Source organism: Arachis duranensis, chromosome 3 (assembly GCF_000817695.3).
Source record: "Arachis duranensis cultivar V14167 chromosome 3, aradu.V14167.gnm2.J7QH, whole genome shotgun sequence".
Classification (NCBI taxonomy): Eukaryota; Viridiplantae; Streptophyta; class Magnoliopsida; order Fabales; family Fabaceae; genus Arachis; species Arachis duranensis.
In genome coordinates this window covers 125,762,737-125,785,119 of record NC_029774.3, presented here as the reverse complement: position 1 = coordinate 125,785,119, position 22,383 = coordinate 125,762,737, and the positions used below count along the sequence as shown (strand labels likewise).

Here is a 22,383-nt window from a genome sequence, read left to right as displayed (position 1 = left end):
ACTTTCTGAATTGTGTTACTTCTTTCAAATCGGAAGTCACCTAGCATTTCATCACCTTAAAAATTAGAATATATTGAGGAGTATGATTTGCTTTGTCGGCCATCAAGGACTACAGACATGAATTTGAGACTTCCTCTAATGTGGGAAAGGAGGTTACTCTTCTTCTTATGGATTTGCAAGCAGCTTTATTGGTCAGGATTTGTGTTCTCGTTTCATTGCATTCTTGTTAGATACTAGTGGCTTCTACGCTTTGATTTTGTGTGTGTACTGTATACTAAGGGGTACGTGAATCCTATTGGATCTAATCTCTTTTTCTACTTTATTTTTTCCCTCTTGCTGGGGCATGATTCAATCAGATCGGATTTATCGACATGACAAATTGTAAAAAAATAAAATAAAAGCTGATAATGGAACAGTACGTTCCGGTAAGTACCCTGTCATACCAGAACCGCTTTTTCCTGTGACCAGATTGTATAGAGATAGAAATTATAAAAATCGTAACACTTCTGGAAAACAAGTATATTGAAGAAGAATCAATGAAGCTCATAGACAATAAAAGATTCTGAGTAGTATATTAAAGAAAAACAACATTTAAAATTTGAATGTTATTTATAGCAAACACAGTCATCATAAAAAGCAAGGGTTATTAAATAATAAAAAAACATATATATAATTGCACACTAGTGAGTGCGGAGAAGATGGAGGGAAAGGAAAGTTGCAGAGAGAATTTAGCAGTGGAGAAGCAAATATAAGGTCCAAAATAGAAAGAGAGAAGGGGCAAAATGGGGAAAAAAGAGGTGAAAGCGGTTACCAGAGAAAAAAAGAGAGCCGTTTCTGCTTTCAGATTTCCCCGAAATTTACGTAACGAAAGAGAAAGAATACGAATACGAAGAAGAAGGAAGAAAAAGCGATAATCGAATCGTGATAACGCATGATATCGGAAGATGATGAAGGGATTGGGTGGGATTGATTCTCAACCAGGTTCTTCTTTCTCGCGAACGAGTTCCAAGATGCACCAGCGACCCCCCTCTCAGACCATTCGACTCGGCCGGGTCCAGCCACAGGCACCTTCCTACCGCACCATTTTCTGCAATGATCGTGAATCCAATTTCCCCGTTCGCTTCAAGGTTCATTTTATTATTATTATTTGATGAATGCGCGGCTAATGTTTTTGGTTCAATTCGTGATTGCGTTTCGATTGGTGATTAATGCGGTGGGACTCGTTTAGTGTTTGTTTAAGTAGGATTGGGGTCAGTGGAGCTATGATGTTAATGATTAGCTTGATGGTTTTTTTTTTTTTAATAGCATAGGAGACTCGAACCTGCGACCTCTTATGTGAGTATGGGATACTATGCCATTTGAATTATAACTCATTGATAATGGTTAGCTTGATGTTGATATTAGGTTAATGATGCACTTCATGTTAATTTAGAACGACGGTGGTGGTTAATTTGGCTTTGGCAAGTAGATTTCTACGTAACGGGTAATTGCATTGTTTTCGAACTACAAATTGGTTGAAGAACTTCTACAATGCACATATTGGCATTACTTGAGAAATGCCTTCTGTCACATTATAGCTGGTAGTGACATTCTTCCATGCACGAACAGTTCGGATTTTTAGGGGAAGCATTGTAAGTTGAAGCTAGTCAGAAGTAGAGGCTAGTTGAATCTTAAAGAATAAAACCCAAAATAGGTCCGGAATTTTTTTATTGTGACTTACGTCCCTGATCTTTGTTTTTTAGCCGTCAGTCTCAACTTTCAAATTGAGACATATTGGTCTTTCTTTTAGTAAGGGCTAAATTGTTCAATTTTGCAAATTTAGGGAACCTTTTCTTTTCAAATTTGTATGAAGAGTAAATTACTCTCCGATTGCTTGTGTTTTTGGTTCCTACTTGATTTTGAAAACCTACACAAAGCTTTCCTGTAATCCTATTTATGGCAATAAAAAACTTACGACAGACTCCAAAATGCCATTAGGCGACCTAACAAAATCTGATTTGCATGGTTGTGGCTATTTTGTTGGCAAGTGCAATTTCTATTCCTCGTATGGCACTGTTTATGATGAGGCATCCACTTATTTTGCCTGCCCTTGCTCCCCCATTGGGCCACTCTCACCACCATCAGGTCATGGTCTCATCCGTTTCATAAATTCCCTTGCATGAAAAGGTGTTAAGTACTAAGGAAAATGCAGAACCACTTTCTTTATTGCAATATCAAGCATTCCATACTATTGGATGTGGAACTTTGTGCACCCTATGATAGCTATGTCTCTAAAAAAATGCCACACTCAAATTAAGCTATTAGCATAACCCTGACAAACAACATAATCAAGGAATCTGCAGAAGAAAACTGGCATACCACATCAAAATTAGATCTCCAACTCTAAAGCAATATCAATTTTGCGATTAAAAATTTATGTGAGGGTTGCATATATACTAGTACTAGCTTCCGCTTGTCATCTTAGCTTGATATTCTTAGGGCATTTCAAATTCACTAGAGCATCCTCATTGATGACCCAAAAGAAACCCAAAAAGCAAAATGCTCACAACTTTATTGATGATGGCAAGTGTGCACTTCAGTTCTTCGTTATAGTACTTGGTGTCCTTGAACTTCAATTCCATCCCTATCTCTATTCTAGCCTCAATGAACTTGAGGTTAATGGTATTCCCCTCTTTATTGTGATCTATGTTATTCAAGGAACTTCAATTTGGAGTAGCTAAATAGTTGGTGGAAGTGGAAACCATCATGTGAAATTGTGAACCACTGTTGTAAAGAACTTTGAATGGGATGCAAAAGAAGAAAGGGGAGAAGCTAAGTGAATCAAACAAAGCTTTCGTGGGAGTGAGGATGGGTTCCCCACAAATGCATGAAGAAGAGGAGTAAATCATAGATTGAGTTCATGGGTGGTGGCAAAGTAGAGGGGACTGCCATGGATGGCAAGGGAGGTGATGGCCACTGATTAGGGCATAAGGATGGAGAAAGTGTAGTTTTTTTAGAGAGATTGGAAATGAATTATTAGCGTGTAGCGATGCACCTTGCTTAAGAAGAAGTTGCATTGAAGAAATGAAATCGTACAGATTCTGTTTGTGTTTTCCTTCTACCTCTCCATGTATGCATACACCTTGATATCAATTTACTAATTTACAGTTTTTTAAACTTCAAGAAATTTCGGACATGCTCTTCATAGTTGATATTATTTTGTATTTTTGACATACTTAGATTTGCTCATTTTGATTAGTTAATATCGATTATCTCAGGGAAATTCAATATCTACTACAAAATACAACGTTTTAACCTTTTTACCAAAAGGATTATTTGAACAGGTTAGTTACTCTATCCTTTTAATTCTTGATAGGAAACACAGATGCTTTTGATTTCCATGTTTCAAAAAAGTATGGGTTCTGGTTGTCATTGCATGAATTGTTGTAACTTTTTGAAATTATATTCTTGTGAGTAGTTTCTGGAAACTGTTCTTGTAAATAGGATATTTTGGACTGCATGATTTGTTATGTGTGAGCTATTTTACATTTTCTTTTGAATTTTTAAGAATTAGTTTCTAATATTTTGCTTCTAAATATTTAAATTGAAGAGGTTTGGTTGGTTCTGTTTTTTGGTTCTTGGGCTAATTTAATCTAGGAGCATTGTTTCTTTTTATTTATGTTTTCTTTAACTTTTTTTTTTTTAATTTTTATAAAATTTTATTTTATTGTGTGATTACTTCAGGTATTAAGTATTGCATATTGCTGACTATATATGTTCGACCATCTTGGTGTCATTCTTTTTCTTCTTTAATTAGCACTCTTCGTCTCTTCCCATAAATCTACTGGCACAAAATCATTGGGGTGAAGTAGAAGTGGATTTTTAGTTTATTTGAGCACAAAGAAAATGACTCATACTTTCTTTACAATACATAATGTTAAGGCAACATGTGCTCAAGTTAATTTGTTATAGCTTTTCTTGTCAGTAGTTGTTGATTGCTGATTGAAGGTAAATCCTGTTTGTTCATGATGAGTTTTATCCTTTGCCACATTATTTATGTATGTTGCCACTTAGAAGACATAAATTTTGTTTGTGATGCAGTTCAGACGGGTGGCTAATCTCTACTTTCTTTCAATCTCAATTTTGTCAACCACACCAATTAGGTATTAAAATGCTAGTCAACTTCAAAGTTAGATTATTATTTTTGCGCTTGCAAGTTTAATTGTGATTTGTGAATATCATCGGTAATGGATGATTACAACATCTTCTTTTTCTGCATTTTACTGTTGTCTTCCTCATTCTATCTTTGATATGTAAGAAATTTGGTTATGACATGAACATGTATATCATACTACATGAACTAGGAAATAGGGCAAAATGGCAGTCCGATGCACAAGCATCCCATGTTAACGCAAGATAATGTTGCAGGCCATGAAATGGCTAGGTTACAACATATTAAACTAGTATATTTCTTTTTCTTCTTTTCCCTTTTTTTTCCTATTTTAAATAAAGATTCTGTTATATGGAGATTCATTGTATTTGGTTTGAGTGTGATTCTCCAATTTTCATTGATAGATTTTCACTTTAAGGAAAGTAAGTTTGGGGTTGATAAGAGGTATTTGATCCCCATTTGGTGTAAAAGACATTATTGATTTCTCTCAGATAAGTTGGAGAAACAAATCTGTTTGTGTGTGTTTTGATTCAAAACGGCTTTTTAAAGAGAATTTTATATCCTTTCGCTTAGTGTTCTTGTACGAAGTATGGTAGCATCTATCTAATTATTGTGGTATTTCAATCCACATTGGCATGAAAAGTTGAAAGTAAATAAATAAAAGTTAATGAATTTATGGAATTTATGCTGGAAGATTTGAAGTGTCCAGTGTGAGTATAGGACGGTGAAAGGTTTTGTTAATTTATGGTGGAAATTAGTGGGTTTGAAAGTTCATTGGGTTAACTGAACAGAGTAATTTAAGAGGCAAGGGATAAATTCGAGGATCAAGTTGGTTTGTTATAAAGTGGTTAAGCACGAGGTAGCTAGTTTTTTTTGCCTCTGTATTTTGGTTTTGATTGTTCAAAATTTCACATCATGCTGTGTATTCGTATTGTACTTTTTCCCCTGAATTATGTTACTTGACCCTTGTTATTATGTTTGTCTCATATCTATTTGTTAATTTATCGTACACCTGATGGAATCAGCCAAGAAAATTGAAGGAAAAGGATGCTGTTTTGATGAAAATGAAATCTGAAATTCAATGAAAACACTTCGAGATTAATAGTGATATCTTACTTACAGTTCTATAGCTTTTTTAAGAAGAAGAAGCCTCAAATGGAATTAACCAACTAAATTTGCTTAACTGTTTTATTGACTTAACAGCACAAGCTTTAATTAATTAATTGAGTCCTGCTCATACTCTAACATAATTATAACTGATTCATTTGTAAGGTAATTACCATTCTTGTTACAATTAAGTGCTATTCAAACTGCTGCGGTATATGTTTTCTTTCTTTCGTTCTTCTTTTACTTGGTTTCTTTTATTTTATTTTTTATTCGTTTATTTTATTTTTTATTTTTTTTGGGGGGAGGGGGTTTGGTTCATCATGCTTTTTACCTTGCTTTAATTGTTGTGAACATTATTATCTTTAATATGTATTTTCTTATGCTGAATGCTTTTCATATTTACCATTGGCTAATCTTATACTTTGGTTATTCATCTGCATAGCCCTAATCTCATATTTTCTGATTTTGTAGTCCCGTCTCTCCAATTACCAATGTACTTCCTCTATCCTTGGTTCTTCTTGCATCTCTTATTAAGGAAGCTTGGGAGGACTGGGTATGAATACTATTTACTCTCCTTGTATAATGCTTTCTTTTTATTATTTAGCTGAAATGTTTGGGTTATGGAATTTAGATTTTATCATTCCGATACTTGGGACATTCCAAGATTTTTCTGGAAAACATTATAATAGATAGCACAGACACAAGATTTTAGTGGCATGTACATGTGTTCAATCAGACATTTGTGCGACACACATAAAAATTACATCTTCATTTTGCCAAATATATATTCTCTTCTTTTTTGAAACACTACAAATATGACTTGGACATAATGTAGATAAGTTCTGGAAATGTCAACAAAACTGATATTTTATAAAATTTTCAAATGAACTTAGTAATGGTAAGTATTAACTACTGGCACAGGATATAAGAAAATAAATGTTTCATAATGTTTTAGAGGAGCCTAGAAAGTATTGAATATTGGAAGTTTAGGATTTATGAATATTTGAAAATGTATACATTTTGAAAATATATTTATGTATGTACTGTATCTGTGTCCTACCATTTTAAATAGTTGGTCTGTCTTTGTTAGTGTCTCCATCGTATAGTGTTAATGTCAGTGCTTCTATGATACAGCATAGGCATTTATCATATAATGTTTTTATTGGTTTGTAAAACATTGTGCTTCGTTTGTTTCAAAAATGCATTAATGTCTGTATGGATGTCCTCAATTAAAATCGTCAATACTGTCTCGTGGATTATATTATGGAAAAAGATTTCTATGTGTATTCCCCTTATTAATATATTGTTTCCCCCCATTAAATGTTTATAACAGAAGCGCTTTCAAAATGACATGGCCATAAACAATAAAATGGTAGACGTTTTGCAAGATCAACGGTGGGTTTCTGTACCCTGGAAAGCGTTGCAGGTTGGAGACATTGTCAAGGTGAGTGAGCTATAAGTTTCTGTGCTACTGCTAGAACATTTTGATACATCTGCATTTTGCAATCGTACTTGTAAGGAACTATATGTATTATGGTAATTTTTGGTATAGATTTAGTTTCCATGTATAAGCTTTGTGATTGTGGAACACACTTTTACTCATGTATATCCTGAAGATCTCATTACCGAATTTGGAAACACTCCTAGTTGTCTTTACGGGTCCATTTCCAGCTTTGCATTGTAGAATATTATGTAGCAGTGGTGTATATAATTTTATAACCTCTTGACATATTCTGGTTGTCTGAATAGTGTGTTCACCTGTACCCTTGTTTTTTTTCCTCTTGAAAAAATGTTGTAGGACAAATTTATGTTTATAAAGTTTCTTCACTTCTGTTAGTTATGTTGTGGGTTATTGATGAAAAATAACATAAAATCTCTTTTTCCAAATATATGTGGTTGAGATAGGTTTGAAAGTTGTCTCTTTTTTTTTTAATCAAAAAATAAAGCTAAATGGTAACATGCCAATTTCATTTACTGACAGTAATTACTATAAGCTAACTTTTTCCTTTTCTTTTTTGCAGGTTAAGCAGGATGAATTCTTTCCAGCAGATCTGCTTTTCATGGCTAGTACAAATGCAGATGGTGTTTGCTACATTGAGGTTTAACTATCTTTAATTTTCAATCTGGTTTTTTCTTTACGTTGTTTAGTAGTGAGTGCAGTTTAGTGACCTTGGATATGGGTGACAGACTGCTAATTTGGACGGGGAAACCAACTTGAAGATAAGGAAAGCATTGGAAAAGACTTGGGATTACCTGACTCCACCGAAAGCATCTGAGTTTAAAGGTTTATATTTGATGTTGGTTAACCTATAAATCTGCACTACTTGTTTATGTTTCTGGTTACCTGATGACAAGCTTTCCAAAACTTTCTAAAATCACAATGTGTTCTTTTATACATTTACAGTAATAGAAACTTTTTTTTGGTATTATTTCTATAAACATTTTGTGCCATTATCATTGTTTTGGCTCATCTATCTGAGTAATGAGTATAGCATTAATCAGTTCATGTGTATCTTACAATGGATTATATGCATCTTGATTCCTTTGAGATGCAAATTCTGCTCCCAATTTGATATGTATGAGTTCAGAAATGTACATCATCCTATCAATTGACATCCTCCATTTTGTGAGAGTTTAGTTGGTGAAATATTGTTTTACTCCAGTTATCTGGTTTATCTACCTTCCCTTAAAGTTGCTTGGCATCTCTTCTCGATATTTGTATGTTCAAATATTCATGCTCACCAGCTACTTGGCATCAGTACTAGTTAACGCCAAGTAAAAGATTATAAATTATTGTGATGATTGGGTTATGTGGTAGCAAATGCAGCTATAAATTCTGAAATAACCTGTGCATTGATATTGAAAGGATATTCCAAAGTGAAACTCAGGCTCTGTATGTATTCAAGTATGGAAAACAAGTAAAAAGTGCAGAAATAGAGAGTCTAGACTCTTGAGAACAGTCTTGGGTATTAAACGGCCCATTCACCCTCCTAGTCTTCACTTACAAATGGTTAACCAAATTCCCTCCTCAGTCTACAGATTCAGCATGATCTTTATTTTCTCTCTCCTAGTCATCCTAACAAAATTAAATTTGTCTCCACTTGCCCGTGCATTTTTTGGTCCTGGTCCATTGTACCCCCTTATCTTTCTAGCATAGACTATATACTTGGGCTTGGTAGGGTTCCTATCATACTGAATAGTGATCCTCCAATTAGATGGAAGTATTCAATATGAAGATCAGAACTATATTTATTTATTTATTTTTGGATAAAAGAATTATTACATTAAGATGAGGAGGATTGGGGATAAGAGTTCCCCTATACAAAAGCAAAGCAAAGAAATATTTATCTATAAAGCATAGATTTCCAATATCTCAACTAGTTTGAAAGGGAAAGTCTCATCCCTTGAAACATGCTTGTCAGAAAATCTGTCATTGAAATTGTGTGGATTACGCTGCAACCCAAATAGTGCAAATAGACAGTGCCCAAAGGTTTTGCCTCTTTCCTGCTACCAAACCCTAGAAACCTAGTCAATAATTGTTGATCTAGGGTTGAAGGGCACACCCAACATTCATCAAAGATGCTAAACAAATTGTCTCATTAAGAAATAGCTGTCGGGCAATCAAAACGTATGTGAATTTGATTTTGAATTTTCCTCACACATAACACGCACATCAAGGGACTTGTAAAGGTGTGTTCATAATGAACAATTAATCAATTTATTTTTGATTATGTCTGAAACGTGGTTTTTGTTTATTTTTATGGCTTATTTGCCTGTCTATTATTTGTTCCTTAAATTGTAGTATGTTGGAAATTTATAAATTGTAATTCTCTTGCTCGTTACTTTTGTATGGCTCTATCAAGCCGATTGCCTTTCATTTTAATTTGTTTAGGCATATTATTGTGAAACCAGTGCAAGTATCATCATCATATAATCATATTGATGGGGACGTGTCAATTCTAATGATAAATGCAAAATTTGTTCTTGATCTTATGCATTTAAATTTCTGAGTAGTTGTTTTATAATGCATGGCAGGTGAAATTCAATGTGAACAACCAAACAATTCGCTGTATACCTTTACTGGAAATCTTATATTGGACAATCAAACATTGCCTCTCAGTCCAAATCAAGTTTTGCTGCGAGTATGTTATACTTTTTCTACTAGTTCTGTTTAAAGTATATTTTGTTGTGAGCTCCATTTTATTCATAAACTAGCTATAATTGTTGCATTGATGATTGAAATGCACCTTCATTGTTGGATTTCATTTAAAAAACTTGAAAGTAGCATGGAGAAAATAGAGATGTAAATAATTTTTTCAATGGTTAAACTGTATAGAAACCATTATAATATGCAGGCATCTTGCCATTCTTACCTAATAATTGCCCGATACTAATTTTTCTTAAGCATAAATAATTACATCTAATTGGATATTCATATCAATCATAATTAAGGAAAATTAGGACATAAATCTGTATACTATCTCAACAAATATATTATATATTTATTTTTACAATCAATAGATAGCAATATTTTGTTTATGGGAAGTTTATGAAACTGAATTGGCATTGGTTTATTGAATCTTCTGCATATTCAGGGATGCAGTCTCAGGAATACGGAGTATATTGTTACGGTGGTTATTTTTACAGGACATGAAACAAAGGTTTGTTGTTAATGAGTTATATTTATTTTTATAACTCTGCAATATTTATTCCATGTTCTGTTACCTGGTAGATAGTTATACACATGTTTTTTTAGTGACGCATTAATTGTCGAAATGCATTACTAATGACATGCTTGCTGCATAAGATAATCTACATGTAATGTAATTGATTTTTAAATATATCACAGATGCTATGTTATTATTTTTGTCTTATTTGATATGGATTGTGTTGTAATGTTTGCCTTATACCCATCTATTTCTTTTCAATTTTATCATCATTTGAATAGCGTTATGTTTTGCAAGTTTTTGAATTGCTTTCTCTTGTTTAGTATAGAGAGTATTGTGCATTATTGTTTTCTTGACATGTTCATTACATCTCTCTTCACAAAGAATGTGAAGTAGTGTTTACAAGCTAAAGCAAGAAACAAGAAACATAACTGAAGCTAAACACTTTGAGTCTCTGACTAGGGGCATTTCTCCAGCATGTCCTTTTATGTAATTTATTTTCAAAAAGTATCTTCTTTCATTTTTATCCAAATAAAACTAAAAGTATTTTTAATAATTGAAAGTGCTTTTTAAAGTCTTAATGTGAAATAGATTTATCTACTAAAAAAATAAAATCTAAAATGTAGATATTTTTTCAAAAACCAATCCAGATTGACCCTTAATATTGGTACATCCTTTATGACCTATACTATCACTATTTTGCTGCTGAGTTCTTAATTGAAATTTGAAACTCTATTCTTGAGTATGCTTGAGAATTTCATGCTATCAAATCATCCATAATTTTTTTCTTTAATATTTTATTGATGGTTTTTCTCTCCATTATTCTCTTGGGTGAATCACCACTGCTGTTGTGGCATCTCTCAAACAACCTTTTCTCCATTAGATACGGCTTGGACACACATGAACTCGGGGTGGATACACATAGGACATAGATTATTATTATTATTATTATTATTATTATTATTATTGGCCTTCTTTCTTTCAAGAAGTTTCTAATCTTTCTCTCGATGAGCCACGGTTACTTTATTCATGTATTTGTACATGATTAATTTTCTTATGACGAACTCATTAAGGACTTTTTTTGTGATACAACAACAACAAAGCCTTATTCCACTGGGTGGGGTCGGCTATATGGATCAAACGACAGCATTTGAGTCCTATCATGTATCATGTCTACAATAAGACTATTTACACGGAGATCTCCTTTGACCACCTTATATATGGTCTTTTTGGATCTTCCTTTACAATTGGTCCCCTTTTACTTTCCATCTCATCCACTCTCCTAATTGGATGCTCTGTCAATCTTCTTCTCACATGCCCAAACCAACTGAGATGAGATTCTACTATCTTTTCTACCATAGGTGCTACTCCAACTTCCTCTCTTTTATCTTCGTAACTTCGTTCCTTATTTTGTCCATACGTGTGTGGCCGGTCATCTATCTCAGCATTCTCATATCTGCCACACTTAATTTATGTTCATGCTCACCCTTTGTCGCTCAATATTTTGTTTCATTTAACATAGCCAGTCTAATGGCAAAAGAAAGAGCCGAGCCCCATATTTTGTTAGAGGGAAACTGAAATAGGGGATATACAAGATACATGATATGCTCCACTATTCGGGAGGGTTTTAGAAAGAATGAAAATGAGTAGTTTGACACCTATAAGTTTGCTGGAAAATTGTAAATCTTGACCTTAATATATATATATATATGCCGTGTACATGTCCCTGTCAGCACTATTTGTTTTTATTATTTTGGTGTATCAATGTGTCCGTATGGTGTCAGGTGTCTATTGCTCATTGTTGTTGATGTAGTCTCCTTGGTTGATATTTACCACCCTAAGTTTCTATATCAATGGGATTTGGAATCTCCAACATTTTTTCATATTGTTCCAGGTTTCCTGAGTCTTTTCTTGCTGTCAATTATTGCGTTTTGTGAAATTTCCACTTACAATCACTCAAATGTCTCTTCTTCCTAATGATGCAAAATATTCGATCAACCTCTTTAAGCGGAGGCAATTCAGCTGCCTTACCAGTGTTTTATAGAGTTCAATGCATATTTCTCATGTTGCTAATGGTTCATTTGTAACAAGCTAATGTTTAGTAAATTAGTCTTTCTTTTTATCTTTAAATATCAATTTTCTGAGCGCAATATTGTTTAATAAAAGCATTAAACCTAAGCAATTCATACTAGCTGTTTTCTTTTGTTTTTCTATAAATTAAACTGAGGGTGTTTGTTTTCTGTTTCCAGTTTAAAACATTGTGTAGGAAATTGTGGAAAAAGCCAAGACTCTTTCCATCAAGTTTCTGTACAAAATTTTAAAAAACATAAACTGAAAATATCTCCTTTTTGTTTCCCCATCCTCTTTCATAATAAAATGGTTACCTTCTGTGATTGTTTATGGATTCTGTCTTACAGACAATTTGAATAACATTGCAGGTGATGATGAATTCAATGAACGTTCCTTCCAAAAGAAGTACATTGGAGAGGAAACTTGACAAGCTCATACTCACTCTATTTGTAACTCTCTTTGTGATGTGCTTTGTTGGAGCCACGGGCAGGTGCGTGAGTTAAATAATAATTTTTCCTGGACCTCTTCCAATTCATTACTAATTTTTCCTGGACTATGTGTGCACACTATCAAGAAGGCACTAGAGTTGGTTTGTTTCAACTCTATATTAGATTTACTATTATTATTAATATATTAGCATGACGAGACGTTATAACTAATAATATTTTGTAAAAGTGTGGAAGTTCCAGAGAGTAGCTCTTTTAATATTTATGATCCACTTACAACTGTGAATAACTTTTTATAGATTACGAATTTTGTAATTCCAACTGTTTAATCGAGACATTTGACCCTATAGACCAATTATGTGAAATTTCCCAAAATTTGGAAGCCATTTGATATATCACCATACTACTCAATTTTGAACTATAATATAGTTTCAAAACACAAGTAAATACCGACCATTAGATTGCATATTTACTGATGTTTGAAGTTTATAAAATTTGGTTATTTGATTATCTAATCAAATAATGTCATTCAATGGTTGGATTGACGAAATTCATAGTACATTAAAAAGTTATGTGATGGTATAAGTCAACAACCCGATGGAAGTGGATCCCTGCTCTTTATGTTTAATTGAATTATGACTGGAATTTGGAAAAATTAACAGAAGTATGGCCAGATTGGGGATCTCTTATTTAATAATTAGTAGTATGAATTAATTCTGTTCTGAATGTTAGATTTTTGTTGACATTACAGTGCACTCTTCGTAGACAAGAAATATTATTACTTGCATCTTGATTCAATTGAGGAGGGATCATCACAGTTTAACCCTAACAACAGATTTTTGGTACTTTATAATTGCAAAGTCAATAACAATATCATCTCCTTGTTTTGTTTATTTGAATATTTGTTGACTCTCTCATTTTGTCAGGTTCTTATTCTGACTATGTTTACCCTTATCACACTATACTCTTCAATCATTCCCATTTCTCTTTATGTCTCTATAGAGGTTTGTTTCTCAGTCATATATGTGCCCATAAAATGTGTTTCCCAATAAGCCAAAATGTTAATAATTTTATTTTTTTATCAGATGATAAAATTTATCCAGTCTGCTCAGTTTATTAACAAGGACTTGCACATGTATCATAGTGAAACCAATACGCCTGCATTAGCTAGGACGTCAAATCTGAATGAAGAACTTGGGCAGGTAAGTTGCTACCAAATTTTTCCCCCTTGACAGAAAAACAGTTGTTATTGATGAAAGTGCAAAGAGAGAATAAGATGTGCTCAAATGGACAAAAAACAAATGAGAAATAGTAAAAGAAATAAAGAAATCAATGCAAGGGCTCCAGAACTAAACAAATAACCATTTAAGAACACCATAATAAAGGTGTTTTTTTTATTGGGAACAGTCACATCTCTTCCAAAGTAGACAAAAGGTTCCCTACCGACAGGCTTCGGTCAGTTTTCTTTACAGACTTATAACCATAATGAAGAAAGATAAGATGGTAGTCATCAATGTTATCATATACAAAGAGATGGATTGGTAGCTTTGTTGCATGGCTTATACATATAGGACCTAGCTATTAAATCTTTTTCCTTTTTACTTTTTAAACCTTCGTTATTATCTAACTTTTTCCTCTGTTTGTCACCCACTTTATGTATTGTTGAAAATTTTTAGACTTGAATTAATATGAAGTGCATATTTACGGTAGATGTCTGATTGCAAGATCTATTTGTTTTCCTCACCAAATTTCTGAGATACACAATTTTCTTGATGATTTGACTAGGTGGAATACATTTTTTCTGACAAAACTGGGACTCTTACTAGAAACTTAATGGAATTCTTCAAGTGCTCAATTGGTGGGGAGGTGTATGGACATGGTGTGACAGAAATTGAAAGGGGAATAGCAGAGCGCAATGGCATGAAAATTGAGGTAAGATGTTTCTGCATGGTAAGAAAATAACAGGTCTATGTCCAGGGATCGCAGTTATAATGTGTTATGTTTCATTACAGGAAAAAAGATCACCCAATGCAGTGCAAGAGAAAGGTTTTAATTTTGATGATACTAGGATTATGAGAGGAGCATGGAGGAATGAGTCTAATCCTGATATCTGCAAGGTAAATAGTTCTGCTTGACTTTGAAGTAGTGGCAAAAATTTGGAATTTCCTGTTTCATAACTCATGTTTGATTTTTTGCTAGGTAGAAATGTTCTTACATAAATCCATCTACTTGCATGTCTTCATGTTATTCGGAAATTATTGTTTGTGTTTTTCCTAGAAGAAGCTATACAAAGTTTTTCAACTGTGTCCATGTGTCATGAGAACATACAACTGAACTTGATCAGCTGGGTAACTTAGAAATCTGTTACTTCTTATTTATATGGGGGTTAGTCTTTCTTGTTGGTCTCATGATCTATAATTTCTGCTTTATAGTTTCATAAGCACTGTGTTTCGTCTATAACCTTTGCACACTGAAATTTCACTTTGCATGCTTTCCACATTGGAGGAGCTGGCATTTACCTTTTTTTGGTCTTTGGAAAAGAAATTTTATTAGAAGAGAATTTTTTATTCTGAGTTCTTCTCATCTTCTGAACAATTTGAATTATTTGGCTCAATGTTACTGATGCAATAGTTTTGAATACTCTTACTATGGACACAAGCCACAGAAAGAAGCATATTGCTTTCTTGACAAATTTTGTCATAGATTGAGAAAGTGGTCTATCCACTTGGATTTGATGATGAAAAATCACTTCCTAGTCTATTGTGAGATCTTAATCTGCTGCAGTTTTATGGATGTTAATAAATTTTGGGTTTATACTATGTAGTTGGTAATAAGAATAAGAATAAGAATGTCAAACTCCTTATTTTTGCATACTAACCGGGTGTAATGTCTATATTACCTAATTTTCAACTAGCTGGCATAATCTAGATCCTTCATCTTAAATACTAATATTTGCTCAAAGAGAAGATGCTTTTGTTCAACGATGTACTGCTTGATACTGTATCTTCCTTTTTTCTGGTAAAATGCTTTACTTATGAGAAAAAAAATGCTTACTTACTATGTGCTCGTGTGATGATTTGTTTCGCTACATAGGGGTTCTTCAGATGTCTTGCTATATGTCATACAGTACTTCCTGAGGGTGAAGAGTCCCCTGAAAAGATTAAGTATCAAGCTGCGTCTCCTGATGAGTCTGCTTTGGTTATTGCTGCAAAGAACTTTGGTTTCTTTTTCTACAGGTACAGAATTCAAATTTCTAGAACATATTAATATTTTCTGCATGACTGTCTGTTTAGTTCGACAAATCATATCAAACTTCCATGGTTACTCTGTACAACTACATAATAGTTTAGTCTTTTGATAGGGAAGGAATATTAACATCATGACCAAGTCATAAAGATCTGGGCCAGTTCCAATTTAGCTAGCAACTCACTGGCTTTTTGCACATTATAGTGTGATGTGCATCCCTTGAATAATTAATTTCCAGATGTAGCTCTCAGTGGTTAAGTTACTTCACTTTCATCTATGCCAGTTCCAATTAAGCCACACTGCAAGAATTTTCCATGTTAAGTGTTTTTATAACGAAGCTTGCATATTTGCAAATTATCCTTAGTCTGGGACTTCTTATTGAGCTGGGATTTTTATGCACTTTCTGTCACACTTGCCTCATCTACATCTTTGTTACAGAGGCCATCTTGTATTCTTCCTGTTCTATTAGCCTCCATGTTCTCATAATGAAATTTCCTTATTCTGAAAGAATGGGGTAAGGCCTGTGTCTGAATTTACCTTTCATTTGATACTTGCAGTGATTTGAGGTGTATGGAATATAACTTTAATAATTGCTTCTGCTATTGGTTTATTAATAGTGCTGCTGCTTTAGGTTATTGCTATTTGAGTTGATCCTGATCAGTATTTTACCTTGGCAGACGCACACCAACAGCTATATATGTTCGTGAATCTCATGTGGAGAAGATTGGCCATACTCAAGATGTATCCTATGAAATTTTAAATGTACTCGAGTTTAATAGGTAACCATCCCTTTCCCCATGCTGCTATAGTTTAGATTTTAAGATTTGAAACTTTTCTTTTTAACAATACTTGTAATCGTTGTTCCATTAATAGTACAAGGAAGCGTCAGTCCGTTGTATGTCGTTATCCAGATGGGAGGCTTGTATTGTACTGCAAGGTAATACATTCTTGAGGATTCTCCATTATGAAAAATTGCTTACCTTCGGCTAATCAGATAACAAACATCTTTTAAGGACTTGCTTATATAACAGGGTGCTGATACTGTAATCTTTGAGAGACTGGCTGATGGTAATAATGAAATCAGGAACTTGACAAGAGAGCATCTGGAACAATTTGGATCTGCTGGACTACGCACATTATGCCTGGCCTACAAAGAATTGCATCCTGATGCTTATGAAAGCTGGAATGAGAAGTTTATCCAGGCCAAGTCTTCTTTACGTGATCGTGAGAAGAAGTTAGATGAGGTAATTTTTATCCTGCTATGGTAGCTTTTCGCGAATATTAAGCATCAAATGGTTTACATTTTTGTAATAGCTTACCTCAATGGGTAGTTATAGTGCACTAAACTATTGTTTTTATTATTCCTCTGTAAAGTTCTGGCAATGAAGAGACTGCTTTGCTTTTGCATTTTGTCTTGTTAAAATCCGATTGGTTCCTAAAAGGATCAGAAAGAGGTATATTATTTTGATTCATATGCTTGTCTTTGTTACCAAACCTAGCTGAAGTGTAAAAATTAGAAAGTCACAAAGGTGCTATTCAGCATACTGAAAAAGCATGAAAATTCAGTAGCCTGCTAGCATTACTCATAAGCTTGGGTTCAACCCATGAGGCGTTTGCCATCAATTACAAATGCTAGTTTCGATTCTGATTGAACGTGGCTCTGCTTCCTAAAGGACTTATTGGGCTCTTTTTTAACTTAATTATTAAATTGAGTTTCCGCTTGAAACCCTGAAAGAACTGCAAAGCATAAAGCTACAAAATTTGGAAAATCAAGAATTACTTCCTTAAAATATGGAAAGCTAAACATGTCATCTAACCGTATCATCTTATTGCTCATTAAATTACATGCTGCAACCAAAATGTGGAAACCTGATAATTGTTAGTATAGAGATTAATGCTTGTGCTACTTTTTCGTAATTCTATATTTACCTTTGTAGCTGCATATTTTTATTCCAATTGTTTGACTTTTCACTTCTTATTGTAAAAACTAGAAGTATTCTTGTCACTTTTCAAGTCAGGCTATGTTCTAGATCTCAAGCTATTAAAAATTTGAAATTACATTGTAAATTTTCTAGAATGGATTATTCTGTTCTTACTGATATTTCTAGAAATAATACAGGTTGCGGAACTTATTGAAAATGGTCTCACTTTAATTGGTTGCACCGCCATCGAAGACAAGCTTCAGGAGGGAGTACCAGCTTGCATACGGACTCTTCAAAAGGCTGGTATCAAAATTTGGGTTCTTACAGGGGACAAGATTGAAACAGCAATAAACATAGCCTACGGTGAGTCTCTTGTTGGGTCAGCTGGTTTCTTGTGTCCTGTGTGCGCCCAAAAACTTTGTTCACTCTCATTTTATTAATCCTCTGCTGCAGCATGCAATTTAATAAACAATGAGATGAAGAAATTTATTATCAGCTCAGAAACTGATGCGATAAGAGAAGTTGAAGAAAAGGTAAGCTACTCTTTTTGGCTTCCACATGCTCAGTTATTGTTTCTGATTGTAGCAACTGTGTTGTTATTCGACTTTTAGGGTGACCAAGTGGAAATTGCACGATTTATTAAAGATGAAGTGAAAAAAGAGCTAAAGAAATGCACTGAGGAAGCACAGAGCTATTTTAACACTGGATCTGCACCAAAATTAGCACTTGTAATTGATGGAAAGTGTCTAATGTATGCGTTGGATCCAAGTTTAAGAGTGATGCTGCTGGATTTAGGTTTGAACTGTCATGCTGTCGTTTGCTGCCGAGTTTCTCCTTTACAGAAAGCACAGGTAAAACTGATGCTCTGTTCAATAACTTCTTACTGCTATTGTTTATATGTAGAGAACTTATGCTAGTATAAGGAAAGATGCTTTGACTCTAGTTTGGGCATAGTTTGTAGCAGAAGTTGGTGCTTCTTGTATTGGGAAATATTACCAAATACCGTCTCGTGGTCAGGACGGATGTACGAGATAAATTTTCTTCTAATGAAGTCTTAAAACATAAAATAAAATAAATTAGTTGTTCAACTCCAACATATCCTAACTAAATAACTTGTGACATAAAATGCAAATGTATCCTTCCTCTACCAAACCTTATCCAACCTTCTTATGTTTAGTAAGGAATGGAGAAGAACGAGATAATTCTGGTATTCTATATATAAATGGGTAAATTAAGGGAGGTTAGTGCATATGTTGGTCAACTAGAGGGGTGATAAGTGAAATTTACTAAAAAATATGAGATAACTTATAAATAATAATAAGATTAATAATATTATCAGTTTTAAATTCTTATCATTATCAATATTCTAGCCGATTAAGTTTCAAAAGGGTTATATTATATACAACTATTTTATATAACAAAATTATAAAAGCAAAATGCATTTTAAAAGTTTTTTAATGAATAAAAGGAAATTATTTTATTATTTTCTCTCCCTTGTTCTTTAATAAGAGGAAAATAAGACACAAAATTATACATATTTTTAAAGAATAACACTGTTTAAATAGAAAGTTGATTTATACAAACATCTAGTCCTTTTATAAGAAAAACAATGTATTTCTCATTATTTTCCTCTCTCTTTTTTAAAGGAAAGAATTCTATAGAATCATTGTTTAAAGCTTAGCGTTATTAAATAGTTTTATTTTTAACTGTAAGATCTTGTTTATGTTTGTATATTAGTCTTTGGAGGAATATTTTATGTTTATCTTTATATTTATTTTAAAATATTTCTAATTATAAAAAATAAATGTTTTTTTTTTCATCCTTTGCAAGAAAATAGGTTTATAGATAATCCAAAAAATAATTTCATATAATAAACTAACTCCGATATTCATCATATATTTCAAATTTCAGCATCTAAAAAGTATCATTTTATTTATTCTGCCTCCAAACTCTGGTCCACTGTTTCAGGCTCCAAGCCTCCAATTTAGACAAATTATATGAAATCATTTTGCGTAAAAACCATTTCATAAAAATGAAGTGTAAATCAATTATAATTTTTAAAACAACTATACATTTTAAATTCTTTTTTATAATGATTTTCATGTAAACCACATTTATAATTTTTAATATATTTTTAAAATATTAAGGATTCTGTGCATTTTAGTAAAACCAGTGGAAGAGTGAAATTAAATTGATGGAAACGATGGAGGGGTTGGGTTGAAGAGAAAAGTTAAAATGGCTTTTTCTTTTTGTTGTTGTAGTGAGTTTTATGCTTTGAAGCTGTTAAATACATAGAGGAATGTGTTGTTTGTTTATAGTAGACTCAAATAGTGTAGTGGACTCGAGAATATAACATTTCATTAAATAAAACTTTTTTAAAGTCTTTGCAGTAATGGAAAGATTTCTTAGATAGTGAAACAGAGAAAGACCAGTTGATTGACACATGTAAACTTTCCAAGTTATCGACCTTGAATTGTATAGCTAGACTATATGTTCATTCACTAAATCTACTTACAGGTAACAAGTATGGTCAAGAAAGGTGCACATAAAATAACACTTAGTATTGGTGATGGAGCCAATGATGTTAGCATGATTCAAGCTGCTCATGTTGGTGTTGGCATAAGTGGGTTGGAAGGAATGCAAGCTGTGATGGCTAGTGACTTTGCCATTGCACAGTTCCGTTACTTGGAAGATTTGCTGCTTGTTCATGGCCGCTGGTCATATCTACGTGTATGCAAGGTCTCATGTTTTTCTAAACTCCAGAGTACATGACCATGCATAGTTTTTCTTTTCTTTTTTTAAAAGCTGGTTCAAAATTGGTTTTTGCAGGTGGTATTATACTTCTTCTATAAGAATCTCACATTCGCTCTCACTCAGTTTTGGTTTACTTTTCAAACTGGGTTTTCTGGTCAGAGATTCTATGATGATTGGTTTCAGTCATTATATAATGTCATCTTCACAGCAGTACCTGTGGTCATTGTTGGGCTATTTGACAAGGTAGCATATTTTCTACGACAACTTGGAAATTGGACCTCTATTTTCTTTTGTGAGTGTGTATTTTATCTCTGGAGACTGGAGGCATGCGTCACTTGCTTTTATATTGCCCCATTCACTAGTTATAAAGTTCTGACTAAGATGTGAAATCATTCATGGTCCTATTGTCTTAGAAGATAGATCTCATGATATGGTATGAGAATTTTTATGACCAAATAGACTTAAGTTTGATTCGATTTTTGTCTGCTCCCATTCTTCTGAATTAGAATTAGATTTAGTGCCTATTCCATGTTTGAAACCCAAAAGAGACCTTTTTTTTGTGGTGGAGAGAGAAGAGAGAGAGGAAAAAAGAAAAGGGGGGAGAGAGGGGGGGGGGGGGTTTTGCAGGATGTCAGTGCGTCTTTATCCAAGAAGTATCCTGAGCTATACAAGGAGGGAATAAAGAATGCCTTCTTCAAGTGGAGAGTTGTGGCTGTCTATGCCTTTTTTTCTATATACCAGTCTCTAATATTCTTCTATTTTGTGGGCACAACAAACCTGACTGCTAAGAACTCAGATGGAAAGATATTTGGACTCTGGGATGTCAGTACAATGGCATTCACATGTGTTGTAATAACTGTCAACTTGCGACTGCTTTTGATCTGTAATTCAATCACAAGATGGCACTATATTAGTGTCGGTGGAAGTATATTAGCCTGGTTTATTTTTGTTTTTATATACTCGTTGATTTGTCATCTTTTTGGTCGGCAGGTGAATTGCCACTTCCTGTGTCTACATTGTTGAAAAAAATTTGGAACCTTCCTTATGAACCCATAAAAACCTGTCTAACCGAGTTCTGTTTCTACTATCTGCTGCAGAATGTTTATTTTGTCATCTTTGTCTTGATGAGTACATTCTATTTCTACTTCATACTACTACTTGTTCCCGTTGCTGCACTCTTCTGTGACTTTGTTTACCAAGGGTAAGTTTCAGATTGAACAACTCCATACTTTGCCTGTATGTTTTATTGATGGGGATGTCAATATCCTTATGGGGCTTCAAAGGTAAGATGCAGCACATTAGCTCAAAGCAGAAAGATATACAACTTTCGAATAAAACCTTGTTATGCAGATGTCTCTGTTTATATTATTATCACCCTTACTAAAGGGTTTTGTGCTATGTTCATTTTAGTTCATGTGGTTACAGGGTTCAAAGATGGTTCTTCCCCTATGATTTTCAAATTGTTCAAGAAATGCACAAGAATGAGCTTAATGACACCGGTAGGGCAAAATTGCTGGAGGTAGAGAACCAGCTTACGGAAGATCAAGCAAGGAGCTACGCTGTATCTCGGCTCCCACCTGCGATATCAAAGCACACTGGGTTTGCATTCGATTCGCCAGGGTACGAGTCATTCTTTGCTTCACAGATTGGTGTATATGCCCCTCCAAAGGCATGGGATGTTGCAAGACGAGCTAGCATGAAATCACGGCTAAAGATTGTGCTGCAAAAGTGATTTAGAGTAAGATTACTGTACATTGCATTGGTTTTGATCTTCCTTTTGTGAGCAGCCCTAGGAATTCTGTAAAATCAAAATGTGCCATATTAATTATCTGCTTAACTTATGTTTAGGATATATTCTGTTTTGGGCCATTTAGAGTAGATTTTCAGGAACCTCGCAGATGTATATTCCACGATAAACAGCAATTCATATATAGCCATTTTTGAAAGAGTTAAGTGCTTCTCATTTGTATTGGATTGATTGATTGGTTTACTTTTTTAAGTTCATGCAGAAAGACGGTTTC

The 22,383-nt window shown here is 33.7% G+C and overlaps 1 protein-coding gene across 4 annotated transcripts; it reads left to right on the top strand.

The window, feature by feature from the left end:
* LOC107481268 (phospholipid-transporting ATPase 3) lies at window positions 1–22,315 on the top strand. 4 transcript variants are annotated; one of them, XM_016101514.3, is made up of 27 exons: window positions 1–1,127; window positions 3,258–3,323; window positions 4,081–4,142; window positions 5,729–5,810; window positions 6,591–6,701; window positions 7,279–7,356; window positions 7,445–7,541; window positions 9,293–9,399; window positions 9,853–9,918; window positions 12,363–12,484; window positions 13,192–13,282; window positions 13,367–13,444; window positions 13,526–13,642; window positions 14,226–14,372; window positions 14,453–14,557; window positions 15,534–15,676; window positions 16,364–16,465; window positions 16,560–16,623; window positions 16,718–16,930; window positions 17,806–17,971; window positions 18,062–18,141; window positions 18,220–18,459; window positions 20,126–20,347; window positions 20,438–20,605; window positions 20,990–21,352; window positions 21,460–21,563; window positions 21,788–22,315. In XM_016101514.3, exons 1-27 carry the CDS (start codon window positions 945–947, stop codon window positions 22,092–22,094), a joined length of 3,684 nt encoding a protein of 1,227 aa, XP_015957000.1. In that variant the 5' UTR covers window positions 1–944; the 3' UTR covers window positions 22,095–22,315. The 4 variants fall into 4 exon arrangements, with proteins under 4 accessions (XP_015957000.1, XP_015957001.1, XP_020994865.1 ...); XM_021139206.2 differs by having other exon boundaries at window positions 1,092–1,127; window positions 4,086–4,142; XM_052259516.1 differs by lacking the exon at window positions 1–1,127 and adding an exon at window positions 1,952–3,109.
* The last annotated feature ends 68 nt before the right edge of the window (window positions 22,316–22,383 follow it).

Coding starts and splice junctions, on each gene's coding strand:
- LOC107481268 (XM_016101514.3), top strand. CDS start 945: ATGATGAAGGGATTGGGTGGGATTGATTCTCAACCAGGTTCTTCTTTC. Junction 16,931..17,805: donor GTGAGAAGAAGTTAGATGAG/GTAATTTTTATC, acceptor GAAATAATACAG/GTTGCGGAACTTATTGAAAA. Junction 18,142..18,219: donor TAAGAGAAGTTGAAGAAAAG/GTAAGCTACTCT, acceptor TTCGACTTTTAG/GGTGACCAAGTGGAAATTGC.